This window comes from Polypterus senegalus, chromosome 9, assembly GCF_016835505.1.
Source record: "Polypterus senegalus isolate Bchr_013 chromosome 9, ASM1683550v1, whole genome shotgun sequence".
Taxonomy (NCBI): domain Eukaryota; kingdom Metazoa; phylum Chordata; class Cladistia; order Polypteriformes; family Polypteridae; genus Polypterus; species Polypterus senegalus.
Genome location: NC_053162.1, coordinates 39,546,702 through 39,562,276, shown reverse-complemented (window position 1 = coordinate 39,562,276; position 15,575 = coordinate 39,546,702). Strand labels below are relative to the sequence as shown.

The following is a 15,575-nucleotide window of genomic DNA, read 5'->3' as shown; positions in this document are numbered from 1 at the left end:
TCAGGGCTAAGGTGAACATCCTTAGCCCCACTCCGTCCTACAAGGTATGCATGCACAAAAAGGTATTCCATGAGGGCTTTGCTTTTACACATGTGGAAAGTCCAGAAAAACGACCAGTTTACCATTTAAGGTTCTGAACTTTCTTCTTCACAGACCTATCACTTTCTATAGTGATAAGTTTAATTTAGTGTATCCTTCTGCCTGTTGACTCTACTAATACTTCCTCTTTCTGTAGTTAAATCATGCTGCTTTTACGGAGAATTTAAGTTCCAGTACAAAACAACAAAAAACAATTTAAACATAACTGTAATAACAAATAGTTGTATTTAATCCTTCTTAACACTTTAAAGCACAATAATAAAATCACATAACCCTTCATAATAGATAGACAAATTGATTAAATAGCATACACAAATTTGTATATTGTCATATCTTTACTGAAGATATTGCTTATATAACAATAAAACACTCTTCTGTGGTGGCTAAGCTGATCTCACTACAGTACATACATAATTTTTACTTTGTTGCTTGGCATGCAAAATCCTACAGAACCCACCCCTAAACCCTCCAAATAGCTGTACTCCCCCCAACCATAGTAAAACAGACAGGCATCATCTTTCCCTGCCTATGAGACAAAATATGTTACAGGCAATCTCCTTTTCATTCTATTGTGCTGTGACTGGTAGTTCTTCATTAATTTTTAAAGTTTTCTGGAATAAGTATGCATTTTTTATAACAAGAAATTTGTTGTTTTTCTGCAAGATATATCTTAAGAAATGCAAAATATTTTTGTGTTATCTAATAACACCTTTTTATTTTTGCTTAGGGTGCTGCCATATTTTGAAATTTGTATTGTTAAATTTCCATGGCAACCCTACCCAGAGTGGCCTAGGTGTGCATGATGTCATTGGAATGTCCATAAAAAGATCAGCACAAACACTTCCACATTATTCAAGATTAGCATTCTTCTGAGCTTTTAAAAAACAATTCTTTACTGTGTTTTTCTGGTACTTCAAAACTTCAACTTTTGGTTAAACGGTTTGACTCTTAGCGCATTGGGCTTGATGAAAGATATAGACATGGTTATTTTTTTAGAGATATTGACTATAACTCTGTTACTGGTCCTCTTGCTAAAAATATTACAGTAAATAGCTTTAATGCAGAGGCATTTTGGATTTTAAAAATATGTAGTAAATTAAAACTTTATTAAGAAATGCTGCTCATTATTTATAACTGCAATAGTGTGACATTATGTCTAGATGAGGAGGCACTAATCAAATGTCAATGCAATTCAAAGAATGAACAATAAAATTAAGTGACCATAAACATGACTTTGAAGTAAGCACCAAATTTGTCAGCAAAACTACTTTGTACGGTATCCACATACCACAGTGTCATGAATGTATCAAGAATAGGTTACTTTCCCAAAAAAATGATTCAGGTTCATGTGCCTACAACCTGTAACAAAGAAAATACGAAATTGGAAATATACTAAAAAAAATGTATGAGTTACCAAATCATTTAATTACTAGCAACTATGCGCGCACTACGCTGCGCGTTGGATGACCACAGTTGAAGGACTCAATCGTAAGGACCTCTCGTCGGGTGTCTCATTGGCACGCTTTTGCCTCTTTCTTTCGCGATCACAGCGTAATCTGTCTCCTCTCTCTGCAGGGGTTTCAGTTGCCTTTCGTTGTGCGGCAGAGACGCGTCGTTGAGCTAATCTGTGTGAATGCTGAGTGTCCGTTTCTTGCGAGTGATTGTCAAGCCTTTGCCTCTTTGCTTCGTGATCATGCTGTAATGTGTCCTCTCTCGCAGCAGCAGGTTTAGTTGCGTTTCGTTTCGGCTTTGTTCTGTAAGGTCTCCTCCGTACAAGTGCACTTGGGTAGCTGAAGACAGAAAGGCATAGTGGGCATAGAGAAACACACGAATTGGTGACCAGGGGAACCATCCGACTCAGACGCGTAGCTCGAAATACTCAAGTGCCCATGTTATTTATAATGTAATTTTTTTTTTATTATGAACTTCCCCAAAAGAGTTGATCCCTGTAAATAGTTAATAGTATATCAACAATATAATCTGTTGTAGTACGGGCGTTAATTAGTGTCACACCTCATAACCTGCATATACCACGTGTTTGGCTGTAACGCCAGAAGCACGGTGTATGCTGTAAGGGTAGGTTGTGGTTTCTGTTTCTTTCGTGATTTTTTTTTTATTTTATTGATTATTTAATAGGCAGAGGGGAGAAGACGTTAATGTGACGCTCTGTCTATTTCTTTACTTTTGTTTTGAAAAGATTTTCAGGAACAGGAAAAATAAAAGCAAAGGGGAAAGAACGGAGGGGGTAAGCAGGAATTCTGAGAGGGGACGGACTGGGGCTTTTCAACGGGGCGGCTAAAAAGGAACAGCCAAAAGGAACGCGGACACGGACACAGACACCGCGCTGGGCTTTTATTATATAGATGTGATTATGCCAATGTATTGCAAAAGGATACAGAACCATACTTGGGCAGTCAAGCTCATATATTTCAATCTGATTTCAAACAGATACACTCATACGTATGAGCAAAACAAATGGTTCCTTTACACAAATTTAGTTTTATAAACTACAATCGGTTTGAGTTACTTAAAATGTTTAAAGTGTGTATCTTTCAATAGAAATTTTTAAAATATTAAATAGAAACTGTGCAAATGTTAGTACTTAAAATCATGTAGTGTCAAATTATTCATCTTTAAAAGAAATCAAACTGCACACTATGGGGGCACACATGCTAATCACTGGTATTCACATTGGGCCCGTATCCCTTGTACTTGTACATGGTATCCATCCATCCATTATCCAACTCACCACATCCTAACTACAGGGTCACAGGGGTCTGCTGGAGCCAATCCCAGCCAACACAGGGTGCAAGGCAAGAAACAAACCAACTCCAGGCGGGGCGCCAGCCCACTGCAGGGCACACACACACACACACACACACACACACACACACACTAGAGACTATTTAGGATTGCCACTGCACCTAACCTGCATGTCTTTGGACTGTGGGAGGAAATTGGAGCACGGGGAGAACATGCAAACTCCACGCAAGGTGGACCCGGGAAGCGAACCCGGGTCTCCTAATTGCTAGGCAGCAGGTCTACCCACTGCGGCATCATGCCGCCCACATGGTATCAGATTCATTAAAAAACTTTCTTCAACTATGAAATGAGTTCTCTATTTTGAACTGAGACCATCAGAAAATTAAAAAGAGTCAAATTTAAAATACAAAATGTGGTAGAGATGGCAGAAAGTAAATTACTGTATATGGAAAGAATAGGCTTAGGTATGAATGCTAAATAAAAGAAGCCCAATAACTCTTACAGATTACTGCATAAATAGCCATTTCCATAGTCTACACAGAGTTTGAACACAAGCTTTTATTCCTGTCAAATGTTAAAGTAAGTGTTACTACACCTAAAATATTGTACATATTTCATCTTTAGGCAGTGCGAAAAGAAGCACTCTTAGGTCACATGCTGTCAGTTAGAGTAGGGACATGAGCACTCCAGTCTAAACCTCACATGCTGTGGCAGTCTTATATAGGAACTAATAATTAACATGTGTCATACACATGCGACTAGGAAGGACCTGAGTGGACCAAGTGAGGTAATTACCTGCCAGGCCAGGGGATGGCGGGATGCACTAAACGTATCTCTGTTATCTCTACAGGCCAAATATGGGAAAACCCTGCCTGATTTAACATCACTTCCGGTACTGGTACCCAGACTGACGTCACTTCCCGTTCCGGCCAAATGACATACCTTCCACTTTTCGGCTTATAAAGCCGCCATCTTTTCTTAACATCATCAGTTCATCTTTGGAACTCATCAAGAATACATCTTGAATATTTTCTTTACCCTTTTGCAGCCAGGGACAATATATGGGTGGCTGCTCCAAACCTTTTTTGTGTGTTGAGACTACTTCTTTTACACATGATGCATGATTTCAATCATTCAGTTCCTTTATCTTTGAAACAAGCAAAGGCAAACAATGTCTAATTTATATAAAGAAAGTCCTTCTAAAGTTGCTGACTACTGCAAACAAAATCTCTGAGATCCACCCTAATTCTACAACCATTCTCAAAAGATGGGGACAATATTGTGGGCTGGAACGTGGTCTTGTTTTAATTTCCTGTTCTTCTTTATTGAAATGCACTTTACAAAGGAAAACAATCAATAAAAATCAGTAAGTAAATGTATGAATGCAGATGTCATTGGCCTAAAGTTAACTTATCTAAATAGTGTGATGGAACTGAAGCCTGTCCCAATTACGGTTACTTTTGTCAATGAAAACTAACTAATAAGGGACTAAAAAGTCTTTCTGAAATTAAAGCTGCATAATTTAAAACTAAGTGAAATAATATAAAAATAGGTGGAAAAGAAAATATGTTGCTTTTGTTTTTAAATAAATCAACTGCCAATAGCTTGGTTAACACAAAATATTCCCTTTGAGGTGTTGACATGTAGAGTGTGCACAAAATTATCCAGTAGGGCACAAAGACAACTCAAGAACTCTCCATCGATTAAATTTTGCAAAAGAGGGCAGCACAAGGGCCCTACTCCTGGTAAACAGTTATTAAAACTTGACATGAAAAGCTCTTTGATTAATCCTTTAAAAACTGACATTAAATTGATCCAATTAGTTTTGTCCTTTCTGTGCACCCACCACAGACATTGTTAGTGCACAGTATAGTAGTTATTTTTCTGAAATTAACTTTTGTTTGTGAAACATGGCGAAGCAAAGTTCAATGACCAAATATTTCAACAAATAGCCCTAATTTGAAGCATTAACGTCTAATCTGAGTTCAAGCCATTGTATCAGAGAAGAACCCCACAGGTGGCATTATAGGAAGGATTAGGGACATCATCAGTCTGTCAAAATTTACAACAATTAGAATATTCTGAAAAGTCCCTCTGTTCCTATTTGCAATGACAGGTGAACTGGAACTGGTTTGAAAGAACGTATCATGCATAGCAGGAAAAGCCGCTTTCTGTAAAAGGTGCAAACACAAATGAAAACTACAGTGAAAGCAGGGGCAATACCATGAACTGTGCAGCCCCACACATTTGTTGATGCTTATGGTAAGCTTAAACATTTCCTTATCCGTGCTGTTACTCGTTAGCTTTTTTGAAAGTGGAGAAATGCTTTACAGTGAGTGAAGCCATGCTGTTTTTTAATGTCTTGTTATTAATTTTGTCTTTTGTGAGAAGTAGCCTTTTCTGTGCAGTTTTGATTTCTGAGTGGATCTAATACTGTTTAGTTAGGCTCTGGTAGATTAAGCAAACTTAATCATGAATAAATGGATGGATGAAGAAAATAATTTAAAACATATGAAATAGGTACATGGCCAAGTAGTCATTTTTGCAGGTTAAAAATGTTACATTGTTTGTAGTAGTTGTAGTAGTAACATCACGTGTAAATTTTTGTACATTCAAGTAAGAATTTCACTGTACTAACTCCATTTCATTATAATAAACATACACACATACATACACTATGTAATATGCAGACTATTATGCATCTTCTATTTAGACTGATTCCAATACAGTTTATACTTGTGATTTATCACAATTTTAAATCAAATTTCAAGAATTTTTAACATCTGTAGTACTAGGGTGTTGTACCGTGTTAGCCATTAGGAATGTATTCAGAAGTCACGCAAAAGAACACCTTTTACTAGCTAACTAAAAAGATTACAATATGCAAGCTTTCGAGGCAACTCGGGCCCCTTCTTCAGGCAAGGCATTATCAAAAAGTTTTCATATTGCAATCATCTTTGTTAGCCAATAAAAGGCTTCATTTTGTTCTACTTCTCAATAATTTTTAATGTGATATTCTATTTAAAAAGGTATGCCATTAAGCTACCAACACAATTTTTAAATTTTCATTAATGAGCAATATTCACTACATTGGTTTAGCTTCATGAATGAATGAATTAGATGTGCCTGAACAATTTAAAATAAATTTAGTTAGTAAACACATTAAGTGTGTGCTGTAATACTGTACATACAAATTTCATGTTACATATGAATAGGTAATTATGTTACATAATAGTAAATAGTGCAGAGAATTGAAACGGAAAATTCTGTTAAACTCAATTCTTGGCTGGAATATTAATTGTTTACTGTCCATCTTTTTTCAGTTAATAGCTACAGTTAGGTCCATAAATATTTGGACACAGACAACTTTTTTCTAATTTTGGTTCAGTACATTACCACAATTGATTTTAAATGAAACAACTCAGGTGCAGTTGACGTGCAGACTTTCAGCTTTAATTCAGTGGGTTGAACAAAAAGATTGCATAAAAATGTGAGGCAACTAAAGCGTTTTTTTAACAGAATCCCTTTATTTCAGGGGCTCAAAAGTAATTGGACAAATTAAATAACTAGAAATAAAATGTTAATTTCTAATATTTAATTGAAAAGTCTTAAACTCCTGGACATCACCAGATGCTGGGTTTCCTCCTTTTTAATGCTCTGCCAGACCTTTACTGCAGCGGCTTTCAGTTGCTGTTTGTTTGTGGGCCTTTCTGTCCGAAGTTTAGTCTTCAACAAGTGAAATGCATGCTCAGTTGGTTAAGGTTGGGTTAAGATCAGGTGACTGAATTGGCCATTCATGAATTTTCCACATCTTTGCTTTAATAAACTCCTGGGTTGCTTTGGCTGTATGTTTTGGGTCATTGTCCATCTGTATCATGAAACGCTGCCCAATCAGTTTGACTGCATTTAGCTGGATTTGAACAGACAGTATGTCTCTGAACACCTCAGAATTCATTCGGCTGCTTCTGTCCTGTGTCACATCATCAATAAACACTAGTGCTGCCATGCACGCCCAAGCCATCACACTACCTCCACAGTGTTTTACAGATGATGTGGTATGCTTTGGATAATGAGCTGTCCCACGCCTTCTCCATACTTTTTCTTGCCATCATTCTGGTAGAGGTTGATCTTGGTTTCATCTGTCCAAAGAATGTTTTTTTCCAGAACTGTGCTGGCTTTTTAGAAGGTTCTTTAGCAAAGTCCAATCTAGCCTTTCTATTCTTAAGGCTTATGAGTGGCTTGCACCTTGCAGTGCACCCTCTGTATTTACTTTCATGCAGTCTTCTCTTTATGGTAGACCTGGATATCGATACGCCTACCCCCTGGAGAGTGTTGTTCACTTGATTGGCTGTTGTGAAGGGGTTTTGGCTGTTGTGAAGGGGTTTCTCTTTACCATGGAAATGATTCTGCGATCATCCACCACTGTTGTCTTCCGTGGACGTCCAGGTCTTTATGCGTTGCTGAGTTCACCAGTGCTTGCTTTCTTTCTCAGGATGTACCAAACTGTAGATTTTGCCACTCGTAATATTGTAGCAATTTCTCGGATGGGTTTTTTCTGTTTTCGCAGCTTAAGCATGCCTTCTTTCACCTGCATGGAGAGCTCCTTTGACCGCATGTTGTCTGTTCACAGCAAAATCTTCCACATGTGAGCACCACACCTCAAATCAACTCCAGGCCTTTTATCTGCTTAATTGATAATGACATAACGACGGACTTGCCCACACCTGCCCATGAAATAGCCTTTGAGTCAATTGTCCAATTACTTTTGAGCCCTGAAATGAAGGGATTGTGTTACAAAATGCTTTACTTGCCTCACATTTTTATGCAATCTTTTTGTTCAACCCGCTGAATTAAAGCTGAAAGTCTGCACTTCAACTGCATCTGAGTTGTTTCATTTGAAATTCATTGTGGTAATGCACAGAACCAAAATTAGAAAAAAGTTGTCTCTGTCCAAATATTTATGGACCTAACTGTATGCACTAAATATGGCTATGTAGTCTCATGAGTTTGACAGATGTCTCCTGCCTAGAACATATTTTTGAATACGTACAAGCAGCAAAAAATTGATCATAAATGAGAAGATCCTGTCATGAATGACAGTGACAGTAACAAGAACAAGTGTGTAATCAATGACACAAGTGCCAAGTGTGCAGTATTCTTAAAATACATACATAAATAAGTCTATACAAGCACTGGGTACCATACATGCTATAAATTACATAAAAAAATACAACACACACAATCCAATTACACTAAAATAGAAACCTGCTCTCTGGTTACTCCTGTTGATTTAATACAAAAAGGAAGAATGTATGCTAGTAAAGCTACTTGTTAAATGAGTAATGTCTACCAGGTTGTGTGAATGATATGCCTTCTTAAGGTACTGTGAATTATAGTACTTGATCCAAAGTTTAAAATGCCCAGTAGTGTCAAAGTAAACACTCAGCTCCTACAAGAAATGGACGATGTGAGTCCCACATATTTTATTAAATATATGGAAGATAACTATCTGTATAGATGACTAAAGAGAAAAGAGCCTTAATGAGTCCATTATAGGCATATCTGCAGATTTCTACAATCCTTTAACTTTATATAGTACATATAGTGTGCATTTATTAGTCTGCATCAAATATTCATTTTATAAACTTGAACTGGAACAATTTTCTCAAAATAAAAACAAATTAAGTTGCCAAAAATAAAAACTAAAACAGAAACAATAAGAAGTTCTTGATTCTAAACTGAAATTAAAAATGAAATATGTGAAAATAGCACTTAAAAAAAAAAAAAAAGGTAATTTCAAAAAACTGAACTAAAATTAACCTTGGTCCCAATATGCGTTCTGCAAAACTCTCAAAATTTCAAGAGAGGCAATCTGTAGTGTTGACTTCATACCATAAGAAAAAAAGTCACAGGCACGGATTCATATTAGCAAGCTGCAGTATGTATTTATGTCAGTAGTTTTTAAGCGAGTCAATACATTTTCTTTTAAAGGACTCAGGGGGCTTTGCCCCCTGCTCGCTTCGCTTGCTAACCCCCGTGTTTGGTTTTCCGGATACACACTTTTAAAATTTTTTTTCTTTGAATTGTTGCTATTTCATTAGTTTCACTTTTATTTCAGAACTTCTGTAAAAACATTATTTGTAATCTTGCGAGTCCCAACGTGTTGAATCTTTTTAATGAGGTCAGTGAGACGTGTTTAATGACTTTGTACCATAATTCAGGATAGGTTTCTCTGTTTGGAATTTCAGCACAGACAAAATGATCGACATCATCAGCAGTTAATTTTTTTTTACAAAGTAACCAATAAATGTATGTGCGGTAAGCTCAGTTTTTGAAATTCTCAAGATTCTTTATTTGTCACATGCATAGTTATACAGGACAAAACGCAGTGAAATGCATCCTGATTCGCTTATCAAAAACTGTGCAAAGTTAGAAGAATATCAGTTAGATTAACAAAAAGTCATAGATTGAAAGATAACAGTATAGTAGAACATAATAAATAACTATAATTATATGAATAAAGTAGAATTAAGTGTTAAGGTGCAATAGTGTAGTGATTACTGTGCAAAAACCAAAGTTAGACTGGTGCATAGTTAAATGAGGCAGTTTGTTTGTGCTACTGTGTTTCCTGCAGAGGCATTAGCTCTCTTGGAAATGTGTTCTTTTAATATTGTGGCTTATTAAATAATTAGACGATATCATAATATACCAGAAAAGGCGATATCCCTCCCATAGTGATTACGGTACAAGAATCACATGAGACAAAATATCTTTTAGCTTACATTTACTGACGTTTTACGCAGTTACAGACGAGGAGGCATATGGACAGACTTTATCCAGGTGGGAATCTGGATCAACACAGTCAGCCATTTTTTCCGTCCCTACGCTGGGAGGGTTTCCAACACCTATGTTGGCACAGCCTCAAAGGGTCTGGCCACTGTCCAGACCTTTTATATGGTTCTTGCTTCATTTGCTGGTCTTCTCGTTTCCAAACAAGGGCTGAATTCCTCTCCCACAAAATACAGAAATATCATAGTGCTTACATGTCGATTCTCATTCTCCCAAGAAGGAAAGAAGGTTTGTGCTGATAGAGGACAGAAATACCCTAACCTGTGTTTAAGATGACTATACAAGCCTCCAGTTGTCTTTGGCTATCTAATCCAATGCTTGGTCAGCAATTCTAATTGCTGAGCCTCTGTGTGCCACAGTTAACATGCACATGTGAATAAAACTCATAACAGTACTGTCCAGATACAGTGACATAAAGAAAAATGTAGTATTACATACTGCGATCTTTACTTTTTTATATTTTCTAATTTTCCTACTTTCACATCCTTTAACTTTCTCCACATGTATATAGTAACCAACGGTTTTTTTTAGAGCCTTTCGAATTACACTGCTTTCATAATCTCTAACCTGCTCTGCATGTGTTTAGCGCCAATGTTTGTGAACGTCTTTATGAAGTACTAATTTGTCTTTTACTCTGTCTTTTAATTCTGAGACGGATTGGACGTGCTTTTTTTTTCCAATTCCACTTGTTCCGGGCTGATAATTACTTTCCTTATTTTCTGAATTTGCACCTTGATTATTCTTCTTCTTTTTTTGCTCATTTTTCTCTCCAACGCTTTTGAGTCTTTTTCTCTGCGCTGCTTTCTTCTTTGCCTCGACATTTCATTTATAACGTATTGTCCTTATACTCTTTATATGTGCTGAGACCCTGGATATGTGTGTGCTCAAAGCCTCCTTTACTCGACTGAATGTTTTTCTGCCTCTTGGCTTATTTGATATTGATTGTAAATAGGGCGTGTCTTGCAAGAACCTCATGTTCCACGTCATCGCGAGATGGTCTTGGGTCAATCTCTTGGCACAAAGTCTCATGTTTAAGGTCCCCGCAAGATGCTCTGTAGCCATCTCGCGGTTTCTTTTAACTGTCTTCCGTGATCTTCATGTGACACCCTTGTGTTTCTCTCCATTATTTTTTATAATAAAGAGATTTGGATCCAGTGTATACTATCTTCCATATAAATAAAATCAAAATAACCATTATCTGTCCTTTGAATTTCTTGGATTTGTTTAATGCAGATTATCCATTAGCTTACTAAAGGTCTCATTCCAGCCTTCCTATTGCATCTGTTTATTTGTTCTTCAATCTCACTGAAAACACTGAACCAGTTTTCACAAAATTTTGCAAGTAGGTTGCCACTAGTTCAACTTAAAATAGAGGCTAAATGGCATTTCAAAAACATTATTAAGTGTGGGGGGTTGCAATTAGGGCAACCCAAAAACTGCATGCACAATAAATGTGCACCAAGTTAAAATCCAGGAAATGTGGCAATTTAAAATTTTTATCAGGAAGGGTGGTTGTAATGGAGGAGGGAAAAATGCATCACATGAAAACAGTTGAGTCAAAGTTCAGGAAATTTTGCATGCATATTACTGATGATACAACTTAAAATGAGGAACCAACACATAAATCATGCAATACCAAAATGTGGCTATGGCTAGGAGTTTGAAGATTTTCATTCAGGAACAACACTAACACAACACTAAATTTGTTGTGCTTAGTAAGTTTTTGAAGACAATGGTCTACCCATCAGCATAACAGATAAAATCTAATTAAAGTATAGAATGCATATACAGCTTTTATTTCAGCAGTATGGGAGCAACTGAGATTAGATAGATAGATAGATAGATAGACAGATAGATAGATAGATAGATAGATACTTTATTTACAGTTTGTGCATTAATTTCAGCAGATTAAATGAAAAGTTAGTCCTGTTAAAGGCTGAATTTTTAACGTGTTATTTACAAGTATTAATGGAACAATGGAGTGAGAAAACCTGTAATCGTGTGTTATTAACTAACATTTAATTAAAATATTTCCTGAATGAACAAATGTAAATATAACTTTCACAAAAGTAAATTTCAAGTACCATGACAATATGAACTGTCCACATGGAAGCCATGCACTCTTTATGCTGGTTATTTTTTATGAAAGTGTGTTTTCTTTTGTTGGTTGAGATGACATTTGAGTAAGAATTTCATTGTACTATGTGTGTGCACATGACAATAATCCTACTCTTCATTTGCATAGTATTGATGAAGCACCAATAATTTTTCATTGACTAATAAAAAATGCCAAAATTTAGTATGTGTACCTATTAAGATGAAACTCATTTTGAAAACCCTTCTTGTCTATAAAATTCCTCCACTTCTTGTTAAACGGGAATGAATTCACTTATCAAAACAAAATCCAAGTCTCAATTTCCATGTTTTTAATAAATGTGTTAATGTTAATATATGGTAATTCTTTAGTAATTCAACAATGTTTAGCAGGAATATTTTACTTCCTATTCATATTTTTGTTGTTGAAATTCAAGCATCATTCCTTTTTAATGTAAGTGCTCACTTACATCATTACTCAGCGATAGCCTCCTCTGTTCGGTATTAACTGAGTGCTAGTGCTCTTTCAGGGCTGCTTGTATGTTTTCCCACTGCCAGCTGCTGCACTTGAAATTTTTAATTTGCTTTAAGAGTGCCAAATTGATTTATCTATGATTTTAACATTAATTGTTGATTTATTTATTTACATACTGTTATTTATTCACTCTTTATATCCTCTTTTTATTCTAAGAAATATCATAAATAATTTAAAGCAAATAAAGCTCTTCAACAGACATTTGCCATGAAGGAATTATTCGTTGCTCTGAGGATACTCAGCCTCTTGATATCTTTTCAGCTCCTTCTAGAGACCCATTTTATTGGAATGACCAGTGTGAACATCTGATTCGCAATCTGCCGCCTAGCCTTCTAGAAGAGTATGGAGAAGAGTATGTTCAGGAGACCAAGCACCTTTTCCAAGAATTTGCCAAACACACAAGTGAAGATTTCAGCCCTGTTATCAATAGGATTGTGGAAGCTCTGTTGTCCAGCAAGCCAAACAGTAGGTACTATGCAGGACGAGGTATCAGGCTCATGTATTTCATTAACGATTACTTGCCATCAGAGGTCAGTGACCGGTACCTTCAAAAGATCTTCCTGAAAAAGAAGATTTTGCCCAGAGCTTTAAATAATTCAAAACCACCTTCATGAATAGTAAAAAAAATGTGATGTATGTGCAGGATCAAGTCTCTGTTATGCAAGTGCATTTCTGCAGGGGTCAATATACACCAAAATCCGCAATACAAACCTCACAAAAATCTGAGGAGTCAATCAGGTCAAATTCACTCAATCGACAATCAATTGTTATCCACCATTCTGATTTCCTTTACACAAAACAATTTCTTTTGCTATATCTGAAGTCCTTCTTAGAATGGTCTGTAATGAACTAATGCCATCAGAAATGTAATTCAAAGAGGGCTTACACACATTTCCTGGGTACACTGGTCTGTAAAACTTAAGCTTCCATTTCTGAAAAAATAGTCCATTGCTTGTTCAATCATCATTTTTCTGAACACATATCAACTTCAGAACACAACTAATACATTAGAACTGGATTATGATACTATAACAACTTTCATTTGTCTTTGCATTAAATGAAAAGTATCACCTTTTATTTATGCCAGTTTGCTTTAGCAGAATCAGTGCAACCTGTGAATTCTGTAATTTTGTACTGTAACTCATATATCCTTTTATTTGTTATTATTAAAACTGATTTTTACGACAATGCCTGTTGCTGTTTTTTTTCAAAACATGCTACTTAACTGGTAAACACATTCAAATAACTAAGATTTATTTCTCAGTCAGTGACTTATAATAAACTGAAAACAATCCTTTTTAATCTAATTTTTCACCCTGTTGTTCTGTTAAAGGCAATTTACATCACAACAAAATGACTTGATTCCAGTCATTTCAAAGCATCAGAGGATCTGCTCCAAGCAATCTCCCTGAAACATCAAGATGACCATCCAGTCACAGAAAGTAAACTCTATAACCCTATGGAGAACTTTCATTTATGTCACTAGTGCCATTATCACATTCTTTTGGCCATTACCCAGTGTTCATGACTATAGCCAAGAATATGGGTATAAACTAAATGAGGTTGTTCTGAGAATTAACTTACTGTTTTATGACAACCATCTAGTACAAAACCTCCACAACTGCAACCAACGCCTCAGTTATTAGGTCAGTTTCACAATCTTCTACATCCTCACTTTTTACCAAGACCCCAAGGATCTTAGCTTTCCCAGTTGGAGGAGTTTATTTCCCTCTTACCTGCCCATAACAAGATGCTCTTTAACTTTGATCATAATTCTGGCACTATGGAGGGACTTAGAGCTGTATATCTTCGGGGGGCTGATCATCCTGGTATGGTTACTCTTGTCAAAATGATCAATGGGTAAGTGCAAGATTGAACTGAATTCCTTGATTGTTATTGTACATAGTAATAATCTTGCCGATTAAAATTACAAAAATAGCTGACTAAAATATACAATATGAAAAAATAAGTACAAATGTACGTATACATATAGCGCAAAGTGCTCCACCGGGAACACTTAATGGACTGATTGACTGCATTTATAGCCTTTGGGGGTGAAACTATCTTTGAGCCTCAAGGTCTGTGCATGAAAGCCTCTGTAGCATTTGCTGGATGGGAGAAGTTCAAATAGACTATGGCATGGGTCAATTTATGCAGATGCTAGTGGCATTCCCAAGGCAGCATGTGCTATAGATGTCCTCCTGGGCTGGAAGTTGCAACCTGACAATCATCTGCACTCTTGACACAATCTGCTGTAGAACTGTAGAAATACCACACACAAATACAATGGGTTAAAATATACTCTGTGGTGCAGCGGTAGTAGGTCAGCAGTAATTGTTGAGGAAGGCTGGCTTTTTTCAACATTCTTAAGAAAAACAGCCTTTGCTGTGCCTTCTTCAGCAGTACCGTGGTGTTATCTGTCCATAAAAGGTTCCTGGTTATATAAAGCCCCAGGAACCTGAAGCTTGATACACACTCCACCCTGTCTCCATTGATGAAAATTGGAGCATGAGCATGATCCTCATCATTTGATCTTCTAAAATTGATGACGAGCTCCTTGGTCTTCATTGTGTCGAGGGATAGGTTGCTCACTGAACAACCAGATTTTTCATCTCCGCTGTCTAGGCTGATTTGTCATTGGAAATGAGCTCAATCAATGTTGTGTCATCTGCAAATTTTATGATGGTACTGTAAGTATATGCAGGTATACAACTGTGAGTGAAGAGGGAGTAGAGGATGGTGCTCAGTACACAGCCTTGCAGCGGGCCTATGTTCAGGGTTATGGAGGCCCAGTCAAACCACCGGATGGGTGTTCCAGCAGAAAACAGAGGATCTAATTACAAAGTGGTATGCTGAGGCCCAAATGGTGCAGTTTATGGATGAACTGGAAGGGGAAAACAATATTAAGGTAGAGCTATTCTCTACAAATAGCATCCTCACATATGTGCCCTGTCTCTCCTAGATGAGTCAAGGCTGTGTGCTGGGCTAGAGAGATTGCATCCTCTGTAGATCTATAAGCCTACGAGTTCAGGAAAGTGAGGAGGTTGGCTTTAATGCAAGAAAGAACCAGTCTTTCAAAGCACTTCATTATTATCAGTGTCAGAACAATTGGCCCATAATCATTCATATTACTGATGTTGGTTTCCTTCTGCACTGACATAATAATGGCTGACTTAAGGCATGCAGGGACCATTTCTAATGTCAAGGAGAGATTAAAGATATTTGTGAATACCTC

The 15,575-nt window shown here is 36.7% G+C and overlaps 1 protein-coding gene across 1 annotated transcript in view; it reads left to right on the top strand.

The window, feature by feature from the left end:
* The window catches only part of hsd11b2 (hydroxysteroid (11-beta) dehydrogenase 2), a 119,303-nt gene extending 105,773 nt beyond the window's left edge, over window positions 1–13,530 (top strand). Inside the window, exon 5 of the mRNA XM_039762949.1 lies at window positions 12,602–13,530. Within this exon, the coding sequence (XP_039618883.1) occupies window positions 12,602–12,954 (353 nt within the window). The 3' untranslated portion in view covers window positions 12,955–13,530. The remainder of the gene's footprint in view (window positions 1–12,601) is intronic.
* Window positions 13,531–15,575: the final 2,045 nt, after the last annotated feature.